Genomic DNA, 23,386 nt, shown 5'->3' on the forward strand with positions numbered 1-23,386 from the left:
AGTGGCCGGCTGACCCCGAGTCAATGAGGGCTGTGACTGTAAAAGAGATATCAGATATATGGAGTGTCAATTTTGTGGTTAGAGTAGTGTGTTTGTGAGATTCAGGTTGAACCGTACTCACCAAGGCTCTTGGAGGGCGGATGGGACATTCATTTATGGAATGCCCAGCAGAAGCACAATACAGACACAGACCCTGGGTCAGCCACCATTGACGTTCTAATAATGGAATGCGGGTAGTCCAATTGCATAGCCTCTGGTTCTGGAGAAGACGGGTCTGGCTCGCGGAGGAGTGGTGATGTGAGGGGTCGTTTAATTCCCTTGTAACAGGCCTGCATACGATTTTCCATTCGGATAGACAGTTGAATAAATCACTCCAAACCCATGGTGTCATTGTATGCCGATATTTGTAACCGGAGTTCTGATTTGAGACCATTGCAGTAGGTGGTCAGAAGGGCACGTTCATTCCAGCCGCTAGCAGCCGCTACCATGCGAAACTTCAAGGAGTAATCCGCAGCCGACATATTTCCCTGTTTAAGATGGTAAAGAGAGTTACAGACCATAGAATCGCCTGAGGGTATTCCAAAAAAACCCTGAAAGTATTCCATGAAATCGGGGATGGATTGCATAAACGACCCGTTCTGATGCCAGATCAATTCAGCCCACCGCAATGCTTTTCCCATGAGGAGTGAAACGATGAATGCTATCTTTCCTCGATCTGTGGTAAAACGGTTAGGTTGCATTTCGAAGATTAGAGAGCATTGAAGAAGGAAATATTTACATTCCTCCGCCAGACCAGAATAGGGCGCCGGGTTAGCCATGGGACCTGCGACAACGGTAGCTTGAGTCGGTGCAGTGACTGATGTAGTGGGAGTGCGTAAGAGCGCCTCACGGAGGCGCATTTCCTGGAAGGGATCCGTGGGTGAAGTGCTCATGGTTCGGTGTTGGGGCTGGTCTTCTGTTACGGTACCACAGACCAGTGGAGACTGAGTATATAAACAGGTAAGTATTTATTGAACAAAAGGCAGGTAAGTAATCCAATGGCTGATGATATAAGGTGCAGCTCCACACATACACTTGGACAGTCACTGAGCAAGAGAAGGTGAGTAACTTTCCTTCTTTGTAGGTTACCAGACGATGAGGACGAGACGATGAGGATGACAACTTCTTATTCTTGAGAGGTACGAGTAATCGGGTGAGTAGGAACAAAGTCACTGTAGCGTGGTATGTTCAACGAGACCAGACAAAGACTGAGTGACTGAGTGCTGTTCATATACAGTAATCTTGTCTCTTGACCCCGCCCCCTCGTTTCCTTGTTTAGCTTCCCGCCGTTGTTTCATTCCCCACACCTGGCTATTGTAATTACCCCTTGTTAGTTCCCCTATTTAATGCCATTGTGTTTGCTGTCCTGTTCTGTTCTGTTTAGTTTTGCTTTGTAGATGTACTTACCTGATGTCCTAGTTCCTGAATCTCTAGTTTTGTCAAGTTCCTGTAGAGTGTTTAGTTAAGTTGATCCTGTCTCTCTTGTTTTTGCCTCATCATGGGAAGTCTTTGTTTTGAAGTAATTTGTTCTGTTATCGTTTCCCCCCATCAAGGGTATTTATGTTTTGATTAAAGTTTGTGTTTTGTACCTGCTGCCTGCATTTGGGTTCTACATCCTAGTGATCGTGACAGATAACCATACAACACTGGACCCCATTGACTTCCACTATATGGGCACAAAACCACTAAGAAATTTCTCACTCAAAACTCAAATTTCTCACTCTGTGTTCTACAGAAGAATCATTTACAGGTTTTGAACAATATGAGAGTAAATATAATTTTTATATATAGGTGCACTGTCTCTTTAAGTAAGTTGCTTAAATTGTTTCTTGAATAGGATATACTGGGTTTTCTTTTATGTGTTTTGGATGTATAGAGGTTGACTCGATCTCTTCATGGTGAGCAGAGAGACACAGTTCTGCAGGCTTTCATCAACAGCGATCTTCTGGAGTGGTATAGTACCAAACAGGTGCATTACAATCCCTGTTTCATATCAATGTTGATAAAGTTATGCTTTTATTTATCAATCTTGAGTCTATTTAGCCCATGATGTTATCTGTCTTCATCTGTGGCCTCAGGGCTAATAAAGAGGTGCTTTTCTCAGGTGCTTGGGAAAAAAATAGAATGTAACACCGTGTCTACACCAGGCACGCCGCGATGCGACACACACTGTAAAAAAAGAATTCCGTAAAAAACCAGAAATTTTCTTTAAACTGGAAAAACAGAAATATTTTTTCTGTAAAATTATAGGATATAAGGAGATATATTCAATTGTTTTCCCCATTTTTCATGTAAATGTGTTGTCTTGTTCTGTAATTTTATAGTTGTTGACCGTATTTCAAAAAGAAACTGTAAAAAAAGAAACGACTTGGTTACGGATGTAACCTCAGTTCCATGATGGAGGGAACGAGTGTTGTGTCGAACCGACAGATGGGGTTCATCTTGAGAACCTATCAACTTCTTGACTAGTTTAGAAAAGGCCAATGAAATTGGCGAATGAAATTTGCATGCCGGACTCCACCCCTGGATATAAAAAGGGAGACGGCGTGCTGCATTCATTCACCTTTGGGCTGAGGAGCCTGAGACCTCCCTCGACTGCTGCAGCGGGCGGCACGCGTTGTGGCATGAAGGACACAACGTCTTGTTCCCTCCATCAGGTAACTGAGGTTACATCCGTAACCAAGACGTTCCCTTTCTGTCGGTCTCTCGACGTTGTGTCGAACTGACAGATGGGGTTCCTATGGAAAACGTCACGGCGCTGTGCCGTGTCACAATCTCTAGCGAAGCGACGGTGACTGGCTTGGGCGTGTCAGATGTGAGCGCTACCGCGAAATTGTAACCTACCGGATAGGTAGGGGGTCCCAGAGCTTTTTTGAAAAGGTGGGAAGCCCCTGCCTTGTTTCTCTAACAGCGAGAAGCCGCACGGTACCGTAAGGCCACTGGGTAAGCGCTACTTCCTCAAATGGGGGACGCGCTACAGAGACCACTTCCTACCGTAGGGAGGAGTTTAGTGGAGATACCAACATGGTCTCGCCGTTTAGAGGAGAACTCATGGGAGGAATGTGCGGTCTGAAGGAGTTTACCGCAAGGTGGAGGTCCACCTAGGGAAGGTCATGGGTTGCCAAGGTGGGAACCAATCATGAGGATACATCAGATGGAACCGCCCTGCTGGGGGGTTACTACGTCTGGAGCACTAGGTCCGGTTAGAGCTATGCATAGATAACTCAGCTGGTACCCGACCTAAGGGGGCAGGGCTGCTCTGCCCAGCCCACCCGCAGGAGGTGCTTAGTGATGGATGGAATGCCTGTTCTTCACCCAGTGGGGGAAGAAGGGAGGCGAAAATAGCACGCTGACCCACCTAGGAGGGGGAAGGTGCTTTCGCAGGCGTACGCCCTACCGCAGGGGTCTTCAACTACTTTTCTTTGAGGGCCAGATTCCAAAAGTATAATTAGGATGTTGGCCAGTTTTTTTACCATATTCTCATTTCGTCTGTTATTTATTGCGTTTTGTTCCTTTTGTACTGTTTTTGTTGCTGTTACTTATAGGCCATGATTAAAACATGCACACAAATATTGCATCCAGTATTTGTGCCTTTTCATGATATTAAATTAAAAGGGATATTGTCTTGTATTTTATATTCCTTAATGCGTTACTTTACCCAAAAATTGCTACTAATTTACTCACCCACAGTCCTCCAGTACATCGAGATGTGGGTTGGTTTGTTTTTTCAAGAAGATATTTCTGAAGCTATTTGGTTGAATTATTTAAAGTTAAATCAATAAAAGTAAAAAACGCAAATACATTCAACACAAAAGTAAGCCCTGCCCCTTGTGATGTTAAATTAGCGTCTTATAAAGCGAGTCAATTGATCTGTGCAAGAAACTGAGCGCTATTATCACATCTTTGTGTGAATTCCAATCGCATTCACGTGCCCCACGCACTTATAGGGCAGATCCTTTGTATAGTGCGAGTTCTGGGGGAGATGAACAGCTGTTTTTCGTAAATATAGCCGTTATACATAATGAATGAAGTAATAAAAACAACACTGTTTTCCCCTTATCTGAGACAACCGTTCTTGTGGTGTACCCTTCCTATAGTTAGCCTACTTTCAAGGGCACAAAACGCGTTTTAGAACGCGACCTATCGCGTGCGCAAACCGATTGCCTGTGGCTGTGCAATGCATTGCTGATTATAACATTGTAAATAACATTAAGTTTCTTGGACTGACCAATCAAATCGCTTTATAAGATGTAAAACATTATGAGCCACGGGAATTACTTTCGTTTTGAATGTAGCAGCGTTTTGGACTTTTAAAGATGTGGCGTCTCAGGAGGACGTGCAATTAAAGCACACCGTTCTTAAAGTCTCTCCACTTATTTGAAATGTTAAGGTGGGCCAGAAAAAGATGATTGGCTGAGGCTGTAGAACCTCATGAAGGTGTTGGGCGTAGCCCAACCCGCAGCTCTGCAGATGTCTGCCAGAGAGGCGCCCTGAGCCAGTGCCCACGAGGAGGCTATACTCCGGGTGGAGTGAGCTCTCACTGCCAGTTGGCACAGGCGGTCTTGGGACTGGTACACCGTAGTGACGACGTCCATGATCCAGTGCGCCAATCTCTGTTTTGAGACAGCCCTCCCCTTCTGCTGACCTCCAAAACAGACAAAGAGCTGCTCAGAGCTCCTGAAGCTCTGTGTGCGGTCCAAGTAGAGCATGTGCAATGTGCGTACTGGACACAACACAGATGGGGTTGGGTCTTCCTCCCCGGTGGGGAGCGCCTGCAAGTTCACCACCTGGTCTCTAGGGGGAGTGGTGGGAACTTTGGGCAAGTAGCCAGGTCTCAGGATAATGTGAGAATCACCGGGCCCGAGTTCTAGGCAATCTGTGGACACGGAGAATACTTGTAGGTCCCCTTCCCTCTTGGAGGTGAGCCCCATCAGGAGAGCCGTCTTCATCGTGAGGTGAGAAAAAGCAAATCTCCTAGGGGCTCGAAGGAGGGCCTCTTGAGGCCCGCCAGGACCACATCAAGGTCGCAAGAGGGTACGGAGGGTACAGGTGGTAGCCTTCTCGTGCCCCTTAGAAACCTAATGATCAGGTTGTGCTGTCCTAGAGAGTTACCAGCAACTGGGTCGTGATGAGCGGCAATGGCGGCTACATACACTTTCAGTGTGGAAGGGGAGAGATTACTCTCGAGTAAGGACAGCACGTTCCCGATCGAGCAACTCTGTGGGTCTTCTCTTCGAGAAGAGCACCAGGACGAGAAGAGGCGCCACTTATAGGCGTATAGCAGCTTAGTGGCCGGGGCCCTAGCCTGAGTGATGGTCTCAACCACCGCAGGGGGTAGGCCACTCAGGATCTCCTCATCTCGTCCAGGGGCCAGATATGGAGGTTCCAGAGGTCTGGCCTGGGATGCCATAACGTGCCCTCCCCTGGGAAAGCAGGTCCTTCGTCAGGGGAATCGGCCAGGGGGGAGCTGTCGTCAAGAGCATTAGCTCCGAGAACCAAGTCCGGTTGGGCCAGTATGGCGCAACTAGTAGCACTTGATGCTCCTCTTCCCTGACCTTGCAAAGGACCTGTGCAATGAGGCTCACTGGGGGAAAGGCATACTTCCGCTTGTCCCGCGGCCAGCTGTGCGCTAGGGCATCCGTGCCGAGGGGTCCCTCGGTCAGAGAGTACCAAAGCGGGCAATGGGTGGTTTCGAGGGAGGCAAACAGGTCTACCTGGGCCTGCCCGAACTGCACCCAAATGAGCTGGACTGCGCGGGGGTGGAGTCGCCACTCTCCGCGAGGCGTAGACTGACGAGAGAGCGCGTCGGCTGTCTGGTTCAGGTCGCCTGGGATATACGTGGCACGCAGGGAGCGGGTCACCTGCTGACTCCACCGGAGGAGGCGTCGGGCGAGTCGTGTTAACTGCAGCGAGCGAACGGCATCAACCCGCCCGAGGGGTATCACCGCCGCCGAGGATGCCATGTGTCCCAGGAGCCTCTGAAATAGTTTCAGGGGAACCGCTGACTTCGTGAAATGATCCAGGCAGTTCAACACCGACTGGGCACGTACTGCGGACAGTCGCGCTGTCATGGTGACAGAGTTGAGTTCCATACCAAGATAGAGGATGCTCTGCACGGGGGAGAGCTTGCTCTTCTCTCGGTTGACCTGTAGTCCCAATTGATCTAGGTGCCGGAGCACCAGGTGTGTGCACACAACAGATCTCGCGAGTGTGCCAAGATAAGACAGTCGTCGAGATAGTTGAGTACTCTCACACCCTTCTCCCTGAGGGGAGAGAGGGCGGCCTCCACGATCTTCGTAAAGACTCGTGGAGACAGAGACAGACAGAAGGGGAGGACTCTGTACTAATATGCCAGACCCTCGAAAGCGAACCGTAGGAACGGGCGATGACGAGGGAGAATCGAGACATGAAAGTAAGCGTCCTTCAGGTCGATTGCCATGAACCAATCCTGACATCTGACAGATGCCAGGATGCGCTTCTGCGTGAGCATCCTGAACTGCAGCTTGTGCAGGTGTCTGTTCAGGGTACGCAGATCTAGGATGGGGCGCACCCCCCGCCTTTTTTGGGGACGATGAAGTAAGGGCTGAAAAACCCCTTGGACATCTCGGCTAAGGGGACGGACTCGATCGCACCCTTCGCCAGAAGGGTGGCGACCTCGCCCCATAGTACGGGAGCATCCCGGCCTCTGACCGAGGTGGCGAGGATGCCCCGAAACTTGGGCAGGTTTCTGGCGAACTGGATCGCGTAGCCGAGACGGATCGTCCTTCTCAGGCACCGTGACAGTGTGGGAAGCTCGAGCCAAGCTCCCAGGGACCGTGACGGGGACTAAGGGAACGATCTGCTTCATCGACCCCCCCGGGGGGTGGTTCGATGGCTGGCAGTGCGGTTCTCTCGCCGGGGGGCCCCCGGGAAGAAGACTGGCTCTGCTGGTTTGCCTGCCTGGCGATGCAGGTCCCCGCACCGTCGATTTGAGAGTGCTGAGGGCTGCAAAATACATTCGATGTTGCGCCTCGCCAAGACGCAACGTCGAGTGGCCGAACACCATCTGACAGAGGGTGAGAGCGGCTGTGAAGAACACCCAGGGAGATAGGAAACTCTTTTTGTGAAAAAGTGGGCGCTAGGCCCCCGTGGGGATGCCCTGATGTTGGAACGGGGCAGGAACCGTCCCGGATCGACCGTCCAGCGATGATATGGCTGGAAATGGGCCCGATGGTGTTAACCTCCCTGGGGTCTTCCCGTCAGGGTCGCTTCTTCCTAGAAGGTTGCTGACGGGGTGGTGGTCTCCCCTTCGACGCCCTTTTCCGGGGTGCCGCCTGGGTAGGGAGCGCTGGAACCGGAGCTGGCTTCGAAGGGGGCCGGGGCTGCTGGGGAGCAGAGGCCGCACGGGAACTCGAAGGCCTACGGGCGGCCGAGTCCCGGCGGGGTAGGATATGGCTGATCGCCTCCGTCTGCTTCTTCACTGTCGAGAACTGCTGAGCGAAGTCCTCGACAGTGTCACCAAACAGCCCACCCTGCGCAATGGGCGCGTCGAGAAAGCGGACTTTCTCGGCGTCGCTCATCTGCGCAAGGTTGAGCCAGAGATGCCTCTCCTGGACCACCATGGTGGACATCGCCCAACCCAGGGCCCGCGCGGTCACCTTGGTCGCCCTTAGAGCGAGGTCGGTGGCGGTGCGGAGTTCCTGCATTAACCCCGGGTCGGTCTTACCCTCGTGGATCTCTTTCAACGCCTTGGCCTGATGGACCTGCAGGATGGCCATGGCGTGGAGAGAGGAGGCAGCTTGGCCCGCGGCAGTGTAGGCCTTCGACACCAGCGATGCCGAGGTACTACATGCCTTGGACGGGAGTTTCGGTCGACCTCTCCAGGTGGACGCCGCCTGCGGGCACAGGTGCACCGAGACTGCACGTTCCACCTCGGGCACGTCAACGTAACCCCTAGCCACCCCACCATCGAGGGAAGAGAGAGCGACGGAACCGGTTTGACGTGTACACGCCGAGAAAGGGGCGTTCCATGTCTTCGTCAGTTCCTCATGCACTTCCGGGAAGAATGGAACCGGGGTTGGGCGCGGCTTGGAGTCGCGTTCAGAGCCCAAGAACCACGTGTCCAACCGTGAGCGCTGGGGGAGAGGCACCGGAGTGCACTCTAACCCAATGCACACGGCGGCCCGGGAAAGCATGGCCGACATCTCGACATCCGCTTCCTCCTGAGCTCGTCCCCCTTTGGGGGGGAGCTGCAGAGAGTCGTCGGGATCGGATGCCAGCAATTCGCTCTCCAATGCTGCGATGGACATCTCATCATCATCACGCATCGTGTCCGAATGCGTGAAGGAGGACGCTGACGGTGTGGCAACGCCAGCTAGGGAACGATGAGGCGAGCGAGACAGGGTGCGAGCGGTCCGCGAGCACTTGGCTGACGGATTAGCGCTCGCAGAAACCCCCATATCACCCTCGCCGCTCGCCTTGGCGAACGGAATGGCCTTAGCCATCCTCGTCACAGCCCGGGAAACCTGCGAGGTGGTGGCTGGTTCTCGGGAGAAGACAGCCACCCATGACCGCAACGTCTCTATGACCATCTTGCCCCAGTGCGGGCAAGATGAGTCCACGAAGGCTGCCTCAGCGTGTTGGACCCCCAAACACCTGACACAGACATCGTGCTTGTCCCCTTCCTCGATGAGGACACCGCACCCACGAGAACAGCGGGACATGCCGCGCTGGAGAAATTAGCTCTTTTAGAACGCAGACGGTGAGTCACCGTCTGCAGCTCGAACACCTCTGGAACCGCCGAGACGCCCAGGGAAAGTCGCTGCAGGAAGGGACAGTCCGCTGCACCACGTCGTAGAACCGGCAAGTAGAATTCTTTTGCTAAGTAGCAAGAGTCGATCTTCATCAGCGAAGGCTCCGAAGAACAAAAGGTGAATGAATGATGCACGCCGTCTCCCTTTTATACCCGGATGTCCGGGGCGGAGTCCGGCATGCAAATTTCATTTGCCAATTTTCATTGGCCTTTTCTAAGTAGTCGGAAGCGATTGGTTCTCAGGGACGAACCCCATCTGTCGGTTCGACACAACGTCGAGAGACCGACAGAAAAGGAACTTTTTTTCCCCCATTTTTCATGAGCTGAACTCAAAGATCTAAGAATTTTTCAATGTACACAAAGGCCTATTTCTCTAAAATATTGTTCACAAATCTGTCTAAATCTGTGTTAGTGAGCACTTCTCCTTTGCCAAGATAATCCATCCACCTCACAGGTGTGGCATGTCAAGATGCTGATTAGACGGCATGATTATTGCACAGGTGTGCCTTAGGCTGGCCACCATAAAAATTCCACTCTAAAATGTGCAGTTTTAAAAGTGTGCAAAAGTGTTGCGTTTATAATTTTGGTCAGTGTAAAATTTCTGAAAAAAAACTGTAAAATCCGTTTTTTTACATTTTACAGTTTTTTTATAAGTGCACGCTTGTTCTAATGGGATTGTCGCGTCGCGCTGCATCCAGTGTGGACAAAATGTAAAATTATAATGGGTTCTAATGCGTTCTTTTGTTGCGTTGCATCGCGCAGCGTCTGGTGTAGACACTTTGTAACAGATCAGGTTTCAGCATTACATATGTGAGTTTCCATTCTTTTGTAAGTCTTTAGGTTACACACTTGCTGTGCTTTCACACCGCCACTGTCTAGAGCAGTGGTCACCAACCCTGCTCCTGGAGATCGACCGTCCTGAAGATTTCAGCTCTAACCCCAATCAAACACACCTGAACTATCTAATCAAGGTGTTCAGGTTTGCTTGATAATTACAGACAGGTGTGCTGAAGCAGGGTTGGAGCTGCAGTCTGCAGGACGGTCGATCTCCAGGAACGGGGTTGGTGACCACTGGTCTAGAGCATCAAAAATCGCTCTCACGTAGACCAAAGTTTACAGGGCTGCGTTCTATGGAATCCTCTCAAGCGGTGGATTTCTACATTCCGATTGGTTGCTGCCGAACTGCGTCATAGCTCATTACCATAAAGTTGATCTGATTTCAACTCTCCTCAACGGCCAAGACGCTACATGCTGCTGCTCACCGCTGCTCGCTGCCGGCTCACATTGAAAATATATGACTTCCGGCCACTTTTACGCTCTCGACGCCAGCGGTGTGAACGCACAGTTAGAGTCTCTGTTCAGTTTATAAACCTATATTTCACAGCACTTTTATTTTCGTCTTGTTTGAACTTCATGCCCTAAAACGGAAACAGTCACCATATACAAATGCACCAAAATCAATCATACCGATTTTCTTTACTTTTTTCAGAAAACTGTTCTTCATCTCATAAAATCCAAGAATGAGATTGTCAGACAGTATATGGCACGCCTTATCAACGCCTTTGCCTCTTTGTGTGATGGTGAGTAAAAAAAAATGTCCATGACTAAAACACATTTTAGTACGAGGTGTCGAAAGGAATTGTTTTTTTTGTAGTTTGATTATTCACATTTAATTAATGAAATCTGTTTTGGGTTTTAAAATGTGTTTGTCATCTCATTCATTATTTCACGCCCAGGCCGCATGTACCTTTCTCAGATACCTTCTCTACTGAGGTTTCTGGTAGACTCTCTGAGGACGGAAGAGAAAGAGTCGGTAACTCGAGAGAATGTGCTCGCGGCTCTGCAGAAGCTCAGCCTCAGGTACTCAGTTTCGTCCTGTATATATATATAGTTAGCATGGTTATAAGCATGTTGGCGCTGAGAACATTTTTAAAATTTATGTTTAATATAATTGCTTTTACATTTATGCGACTGACAGACACTTTATTGCATTGTGTCTGGTTAGGAGAAGGTGCAATATTGTGTTTTAGATTATAATTGCATAACTTTGTTCACATCTTTGATCAAATAGCAAAAATAACTAGATGAGGTAAAAGTTTGTGAACAAACTTTATGTTGGCTTGAGAAAGAGAGAGTGAGAGATCACAACCAGACAAAATCTACCTGTGTTGTATTAATTTTCTTACAACTTATTAGGTTTTGTTTATATTAGCTTTGATATAATTTCGTTTTTTATTATTAATTGTGTAGATAGATGGCTTTCTCAAGCCAACATAATTATTGTTTTTTAGACACTTCATCCATCTGCCGCTGGGCAGGTAAACCGATACTGTTGTAACACAACAAACTTGTGACATTGGTTCAGCCAATGTTGCTGCTCAAAAAACCTTCGATCTTTGAATATCTCATAGTTGTCCCTGCACATTAAAGGATTAGTTCACATAAATATGAAAACTGTGTCATTATTTACTCACCCTCCTGTTGTGAAAATTCCACAGCAATGTTCTTTTTTTACAAAAGAAGTGAATTTAAAACAGCAGCACAAAATTTGCAGACTACTGTACGACATACAAATGTTGACGGAAAACATTTTGCATGAACAAATGTTACAAAATATAGAGTTGCTGGAAAGAAAATTATCCTTAAAAGAGTTAACATGTCAAACGATGAACAGAAAATATGAACTCAAAAGAATAGTAAAATAGAAATGGCGAGAAATTTAGATTCAATGTTTTCTGATGTGTCTAGACGAGTACAACAGTCGGCTATGATACGAGACGGTCTGATTGGCTGGTTGGTCAAAGAGCTTCACGATTCAGACTGTCTGTCTGACTACACGCTGGAATACGCCATCTCTCTGCTCATGAACCTCTGTCTGCGCACTCAAGGTACACTGCCACACAAAATTACGTTTTATTATTAATAAATAAATGGATATAGAGTATGCACTATTTTTTTTACTCCATCACCTTTTGTGTGAATTTTACCCACTTTTTATTGGTTGCTTATTTGATTTGATCAATGAAGGCACGTAAGCATTGCAGTGTTCATTTATCACGCTGCTCACATTTCAGGAAAGCAGAAGTGTGCAGAAGAGGCCGAGCAGGTCCTGAAAGTTCTGACGGAGCTCCTGGGACACGAAAACCATGAGGTGAGCCACCATTTGCTTAATAGCTGGAAACAGGATGTGTTGTTTGAGTTTGAGTCATTGACCAGTGAATAGCCTGGGACAGCGTCAGCTTTTATATCAGACACGTCACTAAAATGAGCCTTTTGTCAACTTTGGTTTAAATTGTTTGACTTGCAAGTGTACTCTTGAATATTTCACTCTCCTTTTACCTAGTTTTTTTATTGCGGAATGAAGTGTTTGTCATTATATTACATTTGCTCAATGGCCTCAAAACCAAATTCATCAAATAATTTTAATATTGAAACTTTGTAAATTTGTACAGTGCTTGAAGTGGGCCGATACGCGCCAGTACACACTTCTCTATTTTAATCTTTAGTGTACCTTCACTTTTTCTTGCATTCCTGCATTTCTCACATGTTGCCGGTATTCTGTCAATTTATGCTACCCATAGAATTTTGCTACCCTCGTGTTGTGATTGGGTTGGGGGAGGGTTAATTTAGGTGTAAGGGTTGGGTTGGGGGAGGGGTTAGTCCTGTTTTGTATGGAGGTAGCAAAATTTGACAGGGTAGCATAAATTGGCAGAACACCCGGTACTTTGCCACTCCGAATCAAAGCGTCATTGAATGGGTGATTATTAGTGATGACCTCCCGCTATAGGGAGGGAGCACTTATGCTACGTTCTAAACAACTGCGATTTCGGAAATTTCCACCTCAAACCCAAAAATAAATGTCTGGAATGGCACACAAAGTCGGACAAGAGACCTCTGAACTCTCAGATCGATCAACCCTGGCCTTAGGGAGACACATTAGTCATACCCAAGATGCTACCAGTGAGATTAGCGCAGAGACAGAGATACTCTTATTATAGGGAGATGGAAGGGACAGTAAGACTTCCAGTTGGAGAAAACGTAACGGCTAACAATTCCCATTGACATCCCTTAAAAAGCTAGCCTCTGGTCTCCTTTCCTACCTTTCGCTGGAGCCACAGAGTTAACATTAGCCGTTACGCTTTTTTCGCTAAAGATTGCAGGCTTTACATCTAGTGTCTTTGGTGCGGAGCTACTCAATTTCAACAGACTGACCAATCAAACATGGTTTACGGAATTCCAGCCAATCAAATTGAAGAAGACAGTCTGCAGGCGGGCGCTTATGACTGTGAATGTGTAGGGAGATGTGAGAAGACAAACATAACAAAGCCAGCGGTTTTACAATAAAAAATGATAAATGGTAAAATTTTAGAGATGCAAACAACTCATCTTTTGTGTATTCTGCTGTTGTGTAAACTTAGGTGGTTTGTCACATAATGTAATGTGTGTTCGACTTGACATGCCTAGAAACATATAAGTTGATAGCATATAAGGCACAAGATTTGAGTGTGTATATGACGGATTTAATAAACAGAATAATTCAATAGACTGCAGAACTATTATCACAGGTAATGTAATGACACATTTTTGGTCAAATTTGTATTAAACATTATTAAATCAATTATTTGGCAAATGGTTTAGTAAATAAATATGTTGTACCAGCAATGTCCAAATACAGTTTTTTCATCCTAGAAATTTCAAATGTGGTAATAATTTGCATATGACAATGTGCACAAGAGAGTACCGGAACCTTTTTTCCCATTTCAAGCACTGAATTTGTAACTCTAAATTGGCTAAAAATGTAATTTAACCAAGAAAACTGGATTCAACACTAGCCCTGGTCAAACATGTACACACCTACTGTTACTTTATTTTTTTACTTTTTATTCTTTTTAATGTTAAAATAATCAGTTCAACCTTGTTAAATCTATACTATTAAACTATTCCAACTTTACTTTTTGTAAAGATCTTCGGCACAATATATTTATTTTTTAGGCATTTAAATCAATTAAAGATGAGGTCATTCTTGATTTTGTATTCATGTACATGTATGTGTGAGCACAGATCCGGTACTATGTGAACGGAGCTTTGTACAGCATCCTGTCCATGCCAGAGATACGAGAGGAGGCAAGGAAGATGGTGTGTATTAAATCTCAGTTTTATCTCAGCTCAGCACAGCTTTAATACTATTGTCAGAACATCAGGTTTCAGACTATTTAGGTTGACCAAGAATATTTACTGTACCTGAGCTGATATGTCCTTATGTTAAGAAACAGTACTCCCAAACCTGTATGACTTCAGGTTTAAATAGAACATGGGTGAATTTTTAAAGAATACCTGGCTGTTATCTTCCATAAAAATAAAGGCCAAGAACTATAGCCTAATTCTAAGCCTGTTTGCTGTAGTTTTGCATTTCAAATGTGCGAGTCCTCCACATTTAAAGGCATTTTATTTTCCTGTAAGTGTTAATGTTTTATAGCTTGAAAAAATTGTTCTGAAAGGCATGTCAACTATATTGTTCCCTTTCTTTTGGTCTCTCGACATTGTGTTGAACCGACAGATGGGGTTTGATCTTGAGAACCTATCACTCTGATTGTACTTTTTAAAAGGCCAATGAAATTGGCGAATGGTATGACGCGCCAGTCTCCGCCCCGTACATACGGGTATAAAAGGAAGTGCATCCATTCATTCACCTTTTGTTCTTCGGAACCTGCTGAGCATCTTTATATGCAAAGCGCTTATCTCTCGGTACTACTGGACCATACGACGCAGATCAGCGGACTCGGCCTTTCGGTACAACTCCCCTCGGGTGTTTCGGTGGAAAGCCATAAGTGTCTAAAAGAGCAAATTTTCCTGAAAGAGTTGAGAATTTCCTACAGCGTGCACGTGTCACTGGCATGTCTCGCCGATGTAATCTTGGGTGTGGCCGTTTTGTTCTCGAACCAGACGGGCACGAATCCTGTGTCAAATGCTTGGGGCTCAAGCATGCTGAGACAGCGTTCGTGGATCTGACATGTCTGCACTGCGAGCACATGTCGATCAGGGTGTTGCGGTCACATGTGACTGTGTTCTGCATGGACGCAGCCACAACACCGCCTGCTTCCTGCACCGCGGCGGCTTCCGAGCCTGCCGCAGCGGCGAGCGGCGGTGGTGATTTGGGGACTCCCATGGACATTAATCCGCCGCCAGCACTGCGGACCGTCCATACCCCGGCACGCTCACCTGTCCCAACTCCGATGAGCAGCAGTGGACCGTCTCATAGCGGAGATGGTGACGAGGACGAAGTGTCCATCACAGCATTGGATGGTGACTTCCAGACATCTGATGCAGAGGACTCCCTGGAGCTCCCGGCTACAGCTGGTCGAGCCCAAGACGAGGACGATGAGGAGATGTCAGCCATGCTTGCCAGGGCCGCCGCGAGTATTGGGCTGCAGTGCACCGCACCGCCTTCCCCCAACGCTCGCGGCTGGACTTGTTGTATCTGGATTCGGGGCGCGGTGTGAAGTCACGAGCCGCTCCAGTGCCATTCTTCCCGGAGGTGCATGAAAAGCTTACGAAGACGTGGCAGGCCCATTTTCGGCATGTGCACGTCAGACAAGCTCAGTTGCCCTGACTTCCCTCCACTCGGGAGCTGCTAAGGGATACGTCGATGTACCCTAGGCAGAGCGTGCAGTTGCGGTGCACCTGTGCCCGCACCAGTGGTTATGCAGGAACTGCGCACTGTCACTGATTTCACTCTCCGGGTGACTAAGGTGATGGCTCGTGCGCTGGGTCGGACGATGTCCACTCTGGTGGTCCAGGAAAGATACCTATGGCTGAACCTTGTGCAGATGCGCGACGTCGAGAAAGTTTGCTTTCTTGACGCGCTCATCTCGCAAGGAGGGCTGTTTGGTGACACCGTGAAGAAGCAGACAGAGGCAATTAAACACATTCTGCCCCGCCACGACCAGGCCACCTCTAGGTCGTATAGATCCCGGTCGGCATCTGCTTCCCAGCAGCCCTGCGCCTCTACACCTCCGGCCCCGGCGCCCCCTTCTCAGGCAGCCCCCCGTGGATGGAGAAGTTCGCGGAGGAAGACATCTGGTCCCCGTCAGCAACAACAGCCGTCTAAGAAGAAGCAGCCCTGACGGGGACAGCCCAGGGAGACCCAGGACATCGGGCACGGCTCCGGCCTCAACATCGCTGACGAGTCGTAGCGGGACGGGACGGGGGACCAATTCCGCTCCCCCCAACACTCTCCATGGGATGGTGCATCGGGCAGCGGAGTAGCACCTAAACTCTGAGAGCAGCGACTCCACCCCCGCACCGCGCAGTTCGGGCAGGCGCAGGTCAACCGGTTTGACCAGGTCAACCCGGTCAGACACCCGAGACACCTGGTCTGGCAGACCTCTGGAGACTCCATGTCTGGCTCCTGGACGGGACAAGGAGATCCTGAGTGGCCTGCCCCCAGGGGTCAGGGAGACCATCACTCAGGCCAGGGCTCCTGCCCATAGGCGCCTCTATGCCTACAAGTTGCGCCTTTTCTCGTCCTGGTGTGCTTCCCGCCGGGAAGACCCACAGAGTTGTGTGATCAGTGTCATGCTGTCCTTTCTTTAAGAGAGGCTAGAGAGCAATCTCTCGCCATCCACCCTAAAAGTGTATGTTGCCGCCATTGCTGCACATCACGATAACCAAACCAAACTTAGACCCCAATGAACTAGGAAACTATAGACCGATTTCAAATCTCCCTTACCTGTCAAAAATACTAGAAAAAGTAGTGTCCACTCAGATGTGCTCTTTCTTACAAAATAATGACATACACGAAAAATTCCAGTCAGGCTTTAGACAGCATCATAGTACTGAAACTGCGCTCGATAAAATTACAAACGACCTGCTTATAGCATCAGATAAAGGTAACATCTCACTCCTAGTCCTGCTTGACCTTAGTGCTGCATTCGATACTGTACACCATAAAATACTTCTAGATCGCTTACACAATTATACCGGTATTCAAGGACAGGCACTACAATGGTTCAGATCTTACTTATCAGACAGACATCAATTTGTCCATTTAAATGTGGAATCATCAAATCTAACGCAAGTAAATTATGGATTACCTCAGGGATCGGTTTTAGGACCCTTGCTATTCTCCATATACATGCTGCCCCTTGGAAACATTATTAGAAAACATGGAATTAGCTTCCACTGTTATGCAGATGATACTCAGCTACAGTATATATCAAACTACAGTATATATCTCATCAAGACCAGATGATTCCTTCCAACTATCCAAATTGGCAGAGTGCATCGACGATATAAAGCATTGGATGACTTGTAATTTCCTTCTTTTAAATTCTAATAAAACAGAAATATTACTTATCGGACCAAAGACACGTGAGCAGAATATTTCGGATTATAACCTGCAAATTGAAGGCTGCACTGTTACTCCAACAAATACAGTTAAAGACCTCGGCGTTATATTAGACAGCTACCTGTCATTTAAAAATCACATCTCAAATGTCACAAAAACAGCCTTCTTCCACCTTAGAAATGTTGCCAAATTGCGAAATATTTTATGTGTGGCTGACGCAGAGAAGCTTATTCATGCATTTGTGACCTCAAGACTTGACTACTGTAATGCACTACTTAGTGGTTGTCCTGCATCATCAATAAACAAACTACAGTTAGTTCAGAATGCAGCTGCCAGAGTTCTAACCAGGTCCAGAAAATACGATCACATAACCCCAATGTTATCAACCCTTCACTTGGTTACCCATTAAGTATCGTATTGACTTTAAAGTTCTTTTAATTATTTATAAAGCCTTAAACGGTTTAGCCCCTACCTACATAACAGAGCTTCTACCACACTACAACCCATCACGCTCTCTAAGATCTCAAAACTCCAGACTTTTGATAACACCTAGAATAACGAAATCCACCAAAGGGGGTAGAGCTTTCTCATACGTAGCACCTAAACTCTGGAATAGCCTCCCCGATACTATTCGAGGGTCAGACACACTCTCCCAATTTAAATCTAGATTAAAGACACATCTTTTCAGCCAAGCATTCACTAATACATAGCTAATGAACAGCAGCTACGCTAATTATTCTCTTTCTGCCCTCGCCTCGGGATGCCCATTCCGAGGTAGGGAGAGATTCCGCCAGGCCCAGATGAACGTCATATGCCCATCCCCAACTAGAGATTACGCCAGCTACATCTGAAAATCCCGTGCCATCCTCCTGCGAGAGCCTGCGGACTGACTGACCATCCCAGCTCCATCCAAGGCAATTCCATCACCACCCAAGAAAAAGGCGACCATCTGACCGGCCCAGCTCAGACAATTCCATCCCCAACCGAGAGCAAAGACGGACTACTTGTCACATTAATGCTAAATTTACAATACTTGGTATTTAATGCTAAACTTACATCACATGACAGCAGTTTGAAGTTATGGCTGCACTCAGTGACTTTGATTGGAGGTTGCTGGGTGGGTGTTTGTAGGGAGTCGGGGGGCTTGTTGGTTGTGGTTCGGGCATTTCATTTGTTGGGACTGTGTGGGTCTGGTCTGGTTGGTCTTGTTTTGTGGTCGATGTCGGACAACAGAGGAATAATGTTAATTATGCCATTACTATTTTTCCCTGGTTGTTCATCTGTTGTCTGTTGTTGATCGCGGAATGTGACCGGGTTGGACCTGCACAGTTTCGGCTGGTGGGGCTTCCTGGGTCGCGGCTCGTGGGCTCTCCCTGTTCTTCGTGGACGTTGCTCGGTGGCTTTGGTCGGGGTCACTGAGTGCAGCTATGACACGTCAGAGGAGATCTGGCCCTCCCGGCTGAGCCTGGTTTCTCCCGAGGTTTTTTTTCTCCATTTATTCATCATTGGAGTTTGAGTTCCTCGCCACAGCAGTGCAGTGTTGGCTTGCTCACCGGGAGACTGCATTTATTTATTTATTCATTTATTTATTAGATATTATTTATTATAATGATCTTGCTTGGTCTATAAACACCATGCACTGTGCTGTGTTTTACCTTTCTGTGTTTTTCTTATTTGCTCCTGTGAAGCTGCTTTGGAACAATGCACATTGTGAAAAGTGCTATATAAATAAAATTGAATTGAATTGAATTGATAAGGTTGCAGGTAAGTATCTTGGAAAGCACGACCTGGTCATCAGATTCCTCAGGGGTGCGATGAGGTTAAATCCTCCCCGACCACTCTCTGTACCCTCTTGGGACCTTAATGTGGTCCTTGCGGGCCTTGTTAGGGCTCCATTTGAGCCCCTAGGAGAGGCCTCTCTACCTCATCTCACGATGAAGATGGCTCTCCTAGTGGCGCTTGCCTCTATCAAGAGGGTAGTGGATGTACAGGCACTCTCTGTGTCCAACGAGTGTCTAGAGTTTGGACCGGGTGACTTCCACGTTGTGTTGAGACCCCAGCCAGGCTACGTGCCCAAAGTTCCCACCACTCCCTTCTGGGACCAGGTGGTGAACTTGCAGGTGCTCCCTGTTGGGGTGGAAGACCCAACCCCTGCCGTGTTGTGTCAAGTGCGTAGCCTGTGCTTTTACTTGGACCGCACGCAGAGCTTCAGAAGCTCTGAGCAGCTCTTTGTTTGTTTCGGAGGACAGCAAAAAGGGGGGGCTGTCTTCAAACAGAGACTGGTGCACTGGATCGGTGACGCCATCACTTTGGCGTACCGGTCTCAGGATCTCCCGTGCCCGCTGGCAGTAAGAGCTCACTCAACCCAGGGTGTAGCCTCCTTGTGGGCACTGGCGCCCCTTTTGCAGATATATGCAGAGCTGCGGGTTGGGCTATGCCCACCACCTTTGCAAGGTTCTACAACTTTCGCGTGGAACCGGTTTCCGACCGTGTCTTGCTGAGTACCAACAGGTAGTGTCTTGCTGGTACCAACAGGTGCGACCGGCGTGGCGTACGCCTGCTAAAGCGCCTTCTCCCCTCTTTAGGTGAGTCAGTGCGCTCTTCTGCCTCCCTACTTTCCCCACTGGGTGAAGTACAGGCATTCCATCCATCACTGACAAAGCTCGGTAGAGGCGAGTTTCCCTCTCGAGGTGAACCCCTGTTTACTTGAGCTGATGCTCCACACGTAGTGACTCCCCCATTGGGTCGTCCCGTCTGATGTATTCCTCACTCTTGGTTCCCCGCTGGTGAACCTGTGACCTCCCCATGGTGGATTCCACCGTTCCGTGCACCCCGTTTGGGATCGTGCACCATTCTCCCATGAGTTCTCCCCATTGGTGAGACCGTGTGTGTAATTTTCACATGTCACCTACTGTCGGTAGGATGTGGCCTCCGTAGTGCATGCTCCTCTCTCGAGGTTCCTGTGCTCCCCAGTGTCCCTCACGGTGCCACGTTGATAAGAGCCCTCGCCTCATGGCAGTGCACCCATGACTCGCCTAGGCCGGTCAGGGTCGCGCCGCTTGAGGTCGTGATACTGCAAAGCTCAGTGGCATTTTGTATAGGAACCCCATCTCTCGATTCGACACAACGTCGAGAGACCGACAGAAAGGGAGCGTCTTGGTTACGGATGTAACCTCAGTTCCCGGATGGAGGGAACGAGACGTTGTGTCCTTTATGCCACAACGCTTCGCCCGCTGCAGCGATCCGGGTTCCTCCCATGTTCCTCAGCCCAAAAGGTGAATGAATGGACATGCCATCTTCCTTTTATACCCGTATGTACGGGGCGGAGACTGGCCCTCCATCAGGGAACTGAGGTTACATCCGTAACCAAGACGTTCATCTCTAACTTTATGGTTATAGTTGTGGTGTGGATGTTGCTGTTCTCTTAAATTCTCTTTAATTTCATTTTTAAAAAAGAACTGGGGCTGTTACAGTCCAAAATGAAAAATGCAAACTTCAGGAAAACTTTTATAGCTCACAAATCAACTTTTAGTGCTATTACATGAACTGTCTGTGAGTTTGACATCAATGCTTGCCATTTGTGTAGCCTATTTGAGTCCATTTTAGAACTTCATTGTAGGGGACATTCAAAAAAAGAGCGTTTGTTCTAATTTCGTGTTTGCCTTCACAATTGAAAGTAAGTTTTGGGTCAACTTGAGGGTGTGTGAATGATGACTTTTCTTTTATGGCTGAACAATTCTTTTGACATCCTTTGAACCAAATCCCACACAGTAGCTGTAATAACAGAAAACGGATACTGTAAGATAACTAAGTATTGTGTAACGTGTTGCTGTGTTCAGAGTATGGAGGAAATCTTACGCTGTTACATGAAAGATGAAAACCCTGAACTCAACAGACAGATCGAGTTCATCATTAAACAGCTTAACTCAGGTATGATGTTAATCCAGGGTTAATACATTACCAAATCATAATTTATTCATTAAAACTTTAATACATTGCTAAATTATATTATTTGAAACCTGAAACCCTAACAACACTACTTATTTACATTATTCTAACAAACTTTAAAAATGTTGAGATTAGCAAACCGGTTTCTATAATGTCTTACACTATTTATATTATTTAATGTATTCTCTGTATGTATGCTTTGGCTCTACATAGAGGATGTCCCTCAGCATGAATTTGAGTCGGATGATGAAGAGGACGATGATGATGATGACGATGATGAGGTAATATGATCTTTTGAGATAATTGTAGCCCAAAGGATTTCTCAAATTTTCATTAACAACCTTTTGAGGAAAGGGCCAAAAATTACTTGCTTACTTGCGTAACGTGTATTCCTCATATGAAGGAATTCTGATTTCAAATGTTCTCTGTACATTTTAGAAATAGTTGTGGTTGTATGTAAGTGTGCTCTGGTTAACAGGAAGACGTTATGGAGGCAGACCTTGATAAAGAAGAAGTCCTGCAGCCTCAGCCCAAAGAACTCACTGGGGAGACTTTACTAACAACAAAGTATTTAGGGGTAAACCAGCAGTTGATATTTATGATATGACAATAGAAACCCAATCTAGATCAATATTCATGTGCGTTTATGTTTACCACCAAATGTTTAAGAGGTCAGATCACAAAATGCTTGATAAAATGTGTTTTAAACTAATTTATTAGTAAACTCGTTTGGCCTCAGCCTTGTGTTTGGATATTACTTGGATATGTTAAGCTATATCTTCAATAAGGACTTCTCTCTCAATTTGTAGATAATGACCAACATGGTAAAGATGAAAAGAAGATCATGTCCTACATCTCGAAGTATTGATGAGCCCCTGCAGAGGCCGGTTACACCCAGTTCCCACAAAAACACCATGTAAGAATCTTATTTAATGAAGAATATTTACAACTTGAGTAAAGTCTCAGGTGTATTAAAGGACTAGTTCATGCCAAATGAAAATTCAGCGCGTCAATATCTTTGATTTCATTGTTTTTTTCTTGTCTTGTGACTAGTTTTCATGTGTGTATTTCGTCACAAGGCCCAAGAACCAATGAGATTTCATTCCTTTGGTTTATTTACACTGCCAGTGATTTTTTGTGGATTCTGTGCATGCTTTCACGCACATCCTGTAAAGAGACATGTGACGTGTTATGTACTATAATGCAATGTTATGTGCATTTTTTAAAGTCTTGAACGCAGGGCTGTCACGGTGAAGGAATTTCCCTTGCAGTGTTTTTAGGTGGCTCAATAGTTACCCTTGTTACCCTTGATAAACTCTGTTTTTTATTATTATGTAGCATAAATTGTTAAAGGCGCAGTTCTTGAAAATCAGCGGCCACTAGCTTTGTATTATAGTTTTGCAACGAATCTCTGAGTCATTTGCCCACCCCTCCCTTTCGAATTACGAAAGAGGCCGCAACAGTAAAAAAAGATGTCGTCTACTGAGACAGCGGATAGCAGTGATACAAGCAGGTAAGGCAATATATTAACGTAATTAATCATTTAACATGTATTCTATTGCGAAAGTTACTGTTACAATTCTATAATTAGATATATTTCTTGCGTGCTATCTAGTACACGCTGAGAGTAGTGAAGTAACTAAAGTTAGCTAATCATAAATAAGCAACGCTGTTCAAAGCGTTTGATCTGACAGCGACATAGGCAGTTAGGTGTAAGTTAGTAGACGTTTGTCTCCCCCTTTGTAAAGTCAGGAACAACCGGAGTACGTACCGCAGGGACGGAAAAACTTTATTATTCAGAGGTTATATGGCCATTGGTATAAAATGCTAACGTTACCGTTTCAACAAAACAGTTGTTTGGTAAACATTGAAAAAGTGGAAACATTGAAAATGTTGAATTATCTTACCAGTCTAGCAGAAAACAGGCAACTTCGGCACCGCCTTGAAAACATTTGTCTCTCAACAGTGCCTTCCATCTGGTAATAGATACACCGATGTTTATCTTGGATTTCTGCCGCCGTTTGTCTCTAATTCGTTTGGCAGCATCACGTTTGCGCTTCTTTGACGACGGAGATTCACGCTCTGTCGGCGCTTGTGCACAATACGCATGGTCCTCCATTTTATCAAAACTTCTAAGACAGAACAATCAATTGCTTCAGCTAGACGACGACTACTCCTCCTCCTCTCCGTACTACGACTTACTACTTTGTGCGTCTTCAACTCAGTGATGACGCAAGCTGCGTCTAAAAACACACACGAAG

General features: G+C 46.9%; 2 protein-coding genes across 4 annotated transcripts in view; both read left to right on the forward strand.

Annotated features, from left to right (window-relative positions):
- Window positions 1-18,337, forward strand: part of LOC130548587 (uncharacterized) — a 113,563-nt gene extending 95,226 nt beyond the window's left edge. The window contains exon 3 of the mRNA XM_057325432.1: window positions 17,956-18,337. The gene's annotated coding sequence lies outside the window, so the exon portion shown is untranslated. The remainder of the gene's footprint in view (window positions 1-17,955) is intronic.
- The window catches only part of LOC130548584 (lisH domain-containing protein ARMC9), a 98,583-nt gene that overhangs the window by 13,844 nt on the left and 61,353 nt on the right, over window positions 1-23,386 (forward strand). For all 3 annotated transcript variants that reach the window (XM_057325423.1, XM_057325421.1, XM_057325422.1), the window contains 10 exons: window positions 1,916-2,008; window positions 10,320-10,410; window positions 10,567-10,690; window positions 11,579-11,718; window positions 11,905-11,981; window positions 13,892-13,966; window positions 21,017-21,107; window positions 21,339-21,406; window positions 21,604-21,702; window positions 21,935-22,041. In XM_057325423.1, the coding sequence (XP_057181406.1) occupies window positions 1,916-2,008; window positions 10,320-10,410; window positions 10,567-10,690; window positions 11,579-11,718; window positions 11,905-11,981; window positions 13,892-13,966; window positions 21,017-21,107; window positions 21,339-21,406; window positions 21,604-21,702; window positions 21,935-22,041 (965 nt within the window). The remainder of the gene's footprint in view (window positions 1-1,915; window positions 2,009-10,319; window positions 10,411-10,566; window positions 10,691-11,578; window positions 11,719-11,904; window positions 11,982-13,891; window positions 13,967-21,016; window positions 21,108-21,338; window positions 21,407-21,603; window positions 21,703-21,934; window positions 22,042-23,386) is intronic.

The sequence above is a fragment of the Triplophysa rosa genome, linkage group LG25 (assembly GCF_024868665.1).
Source record: "Triplophysa rosa linkage group LG25, Trosa_1v2, whole genome shotgun sequence".
NCBI lineage: Eukaryota > Metazoa > Chordata > Actinopteri > Cypriniformes > Nemacheilidae > Triplophysa > Triplophysa rosa.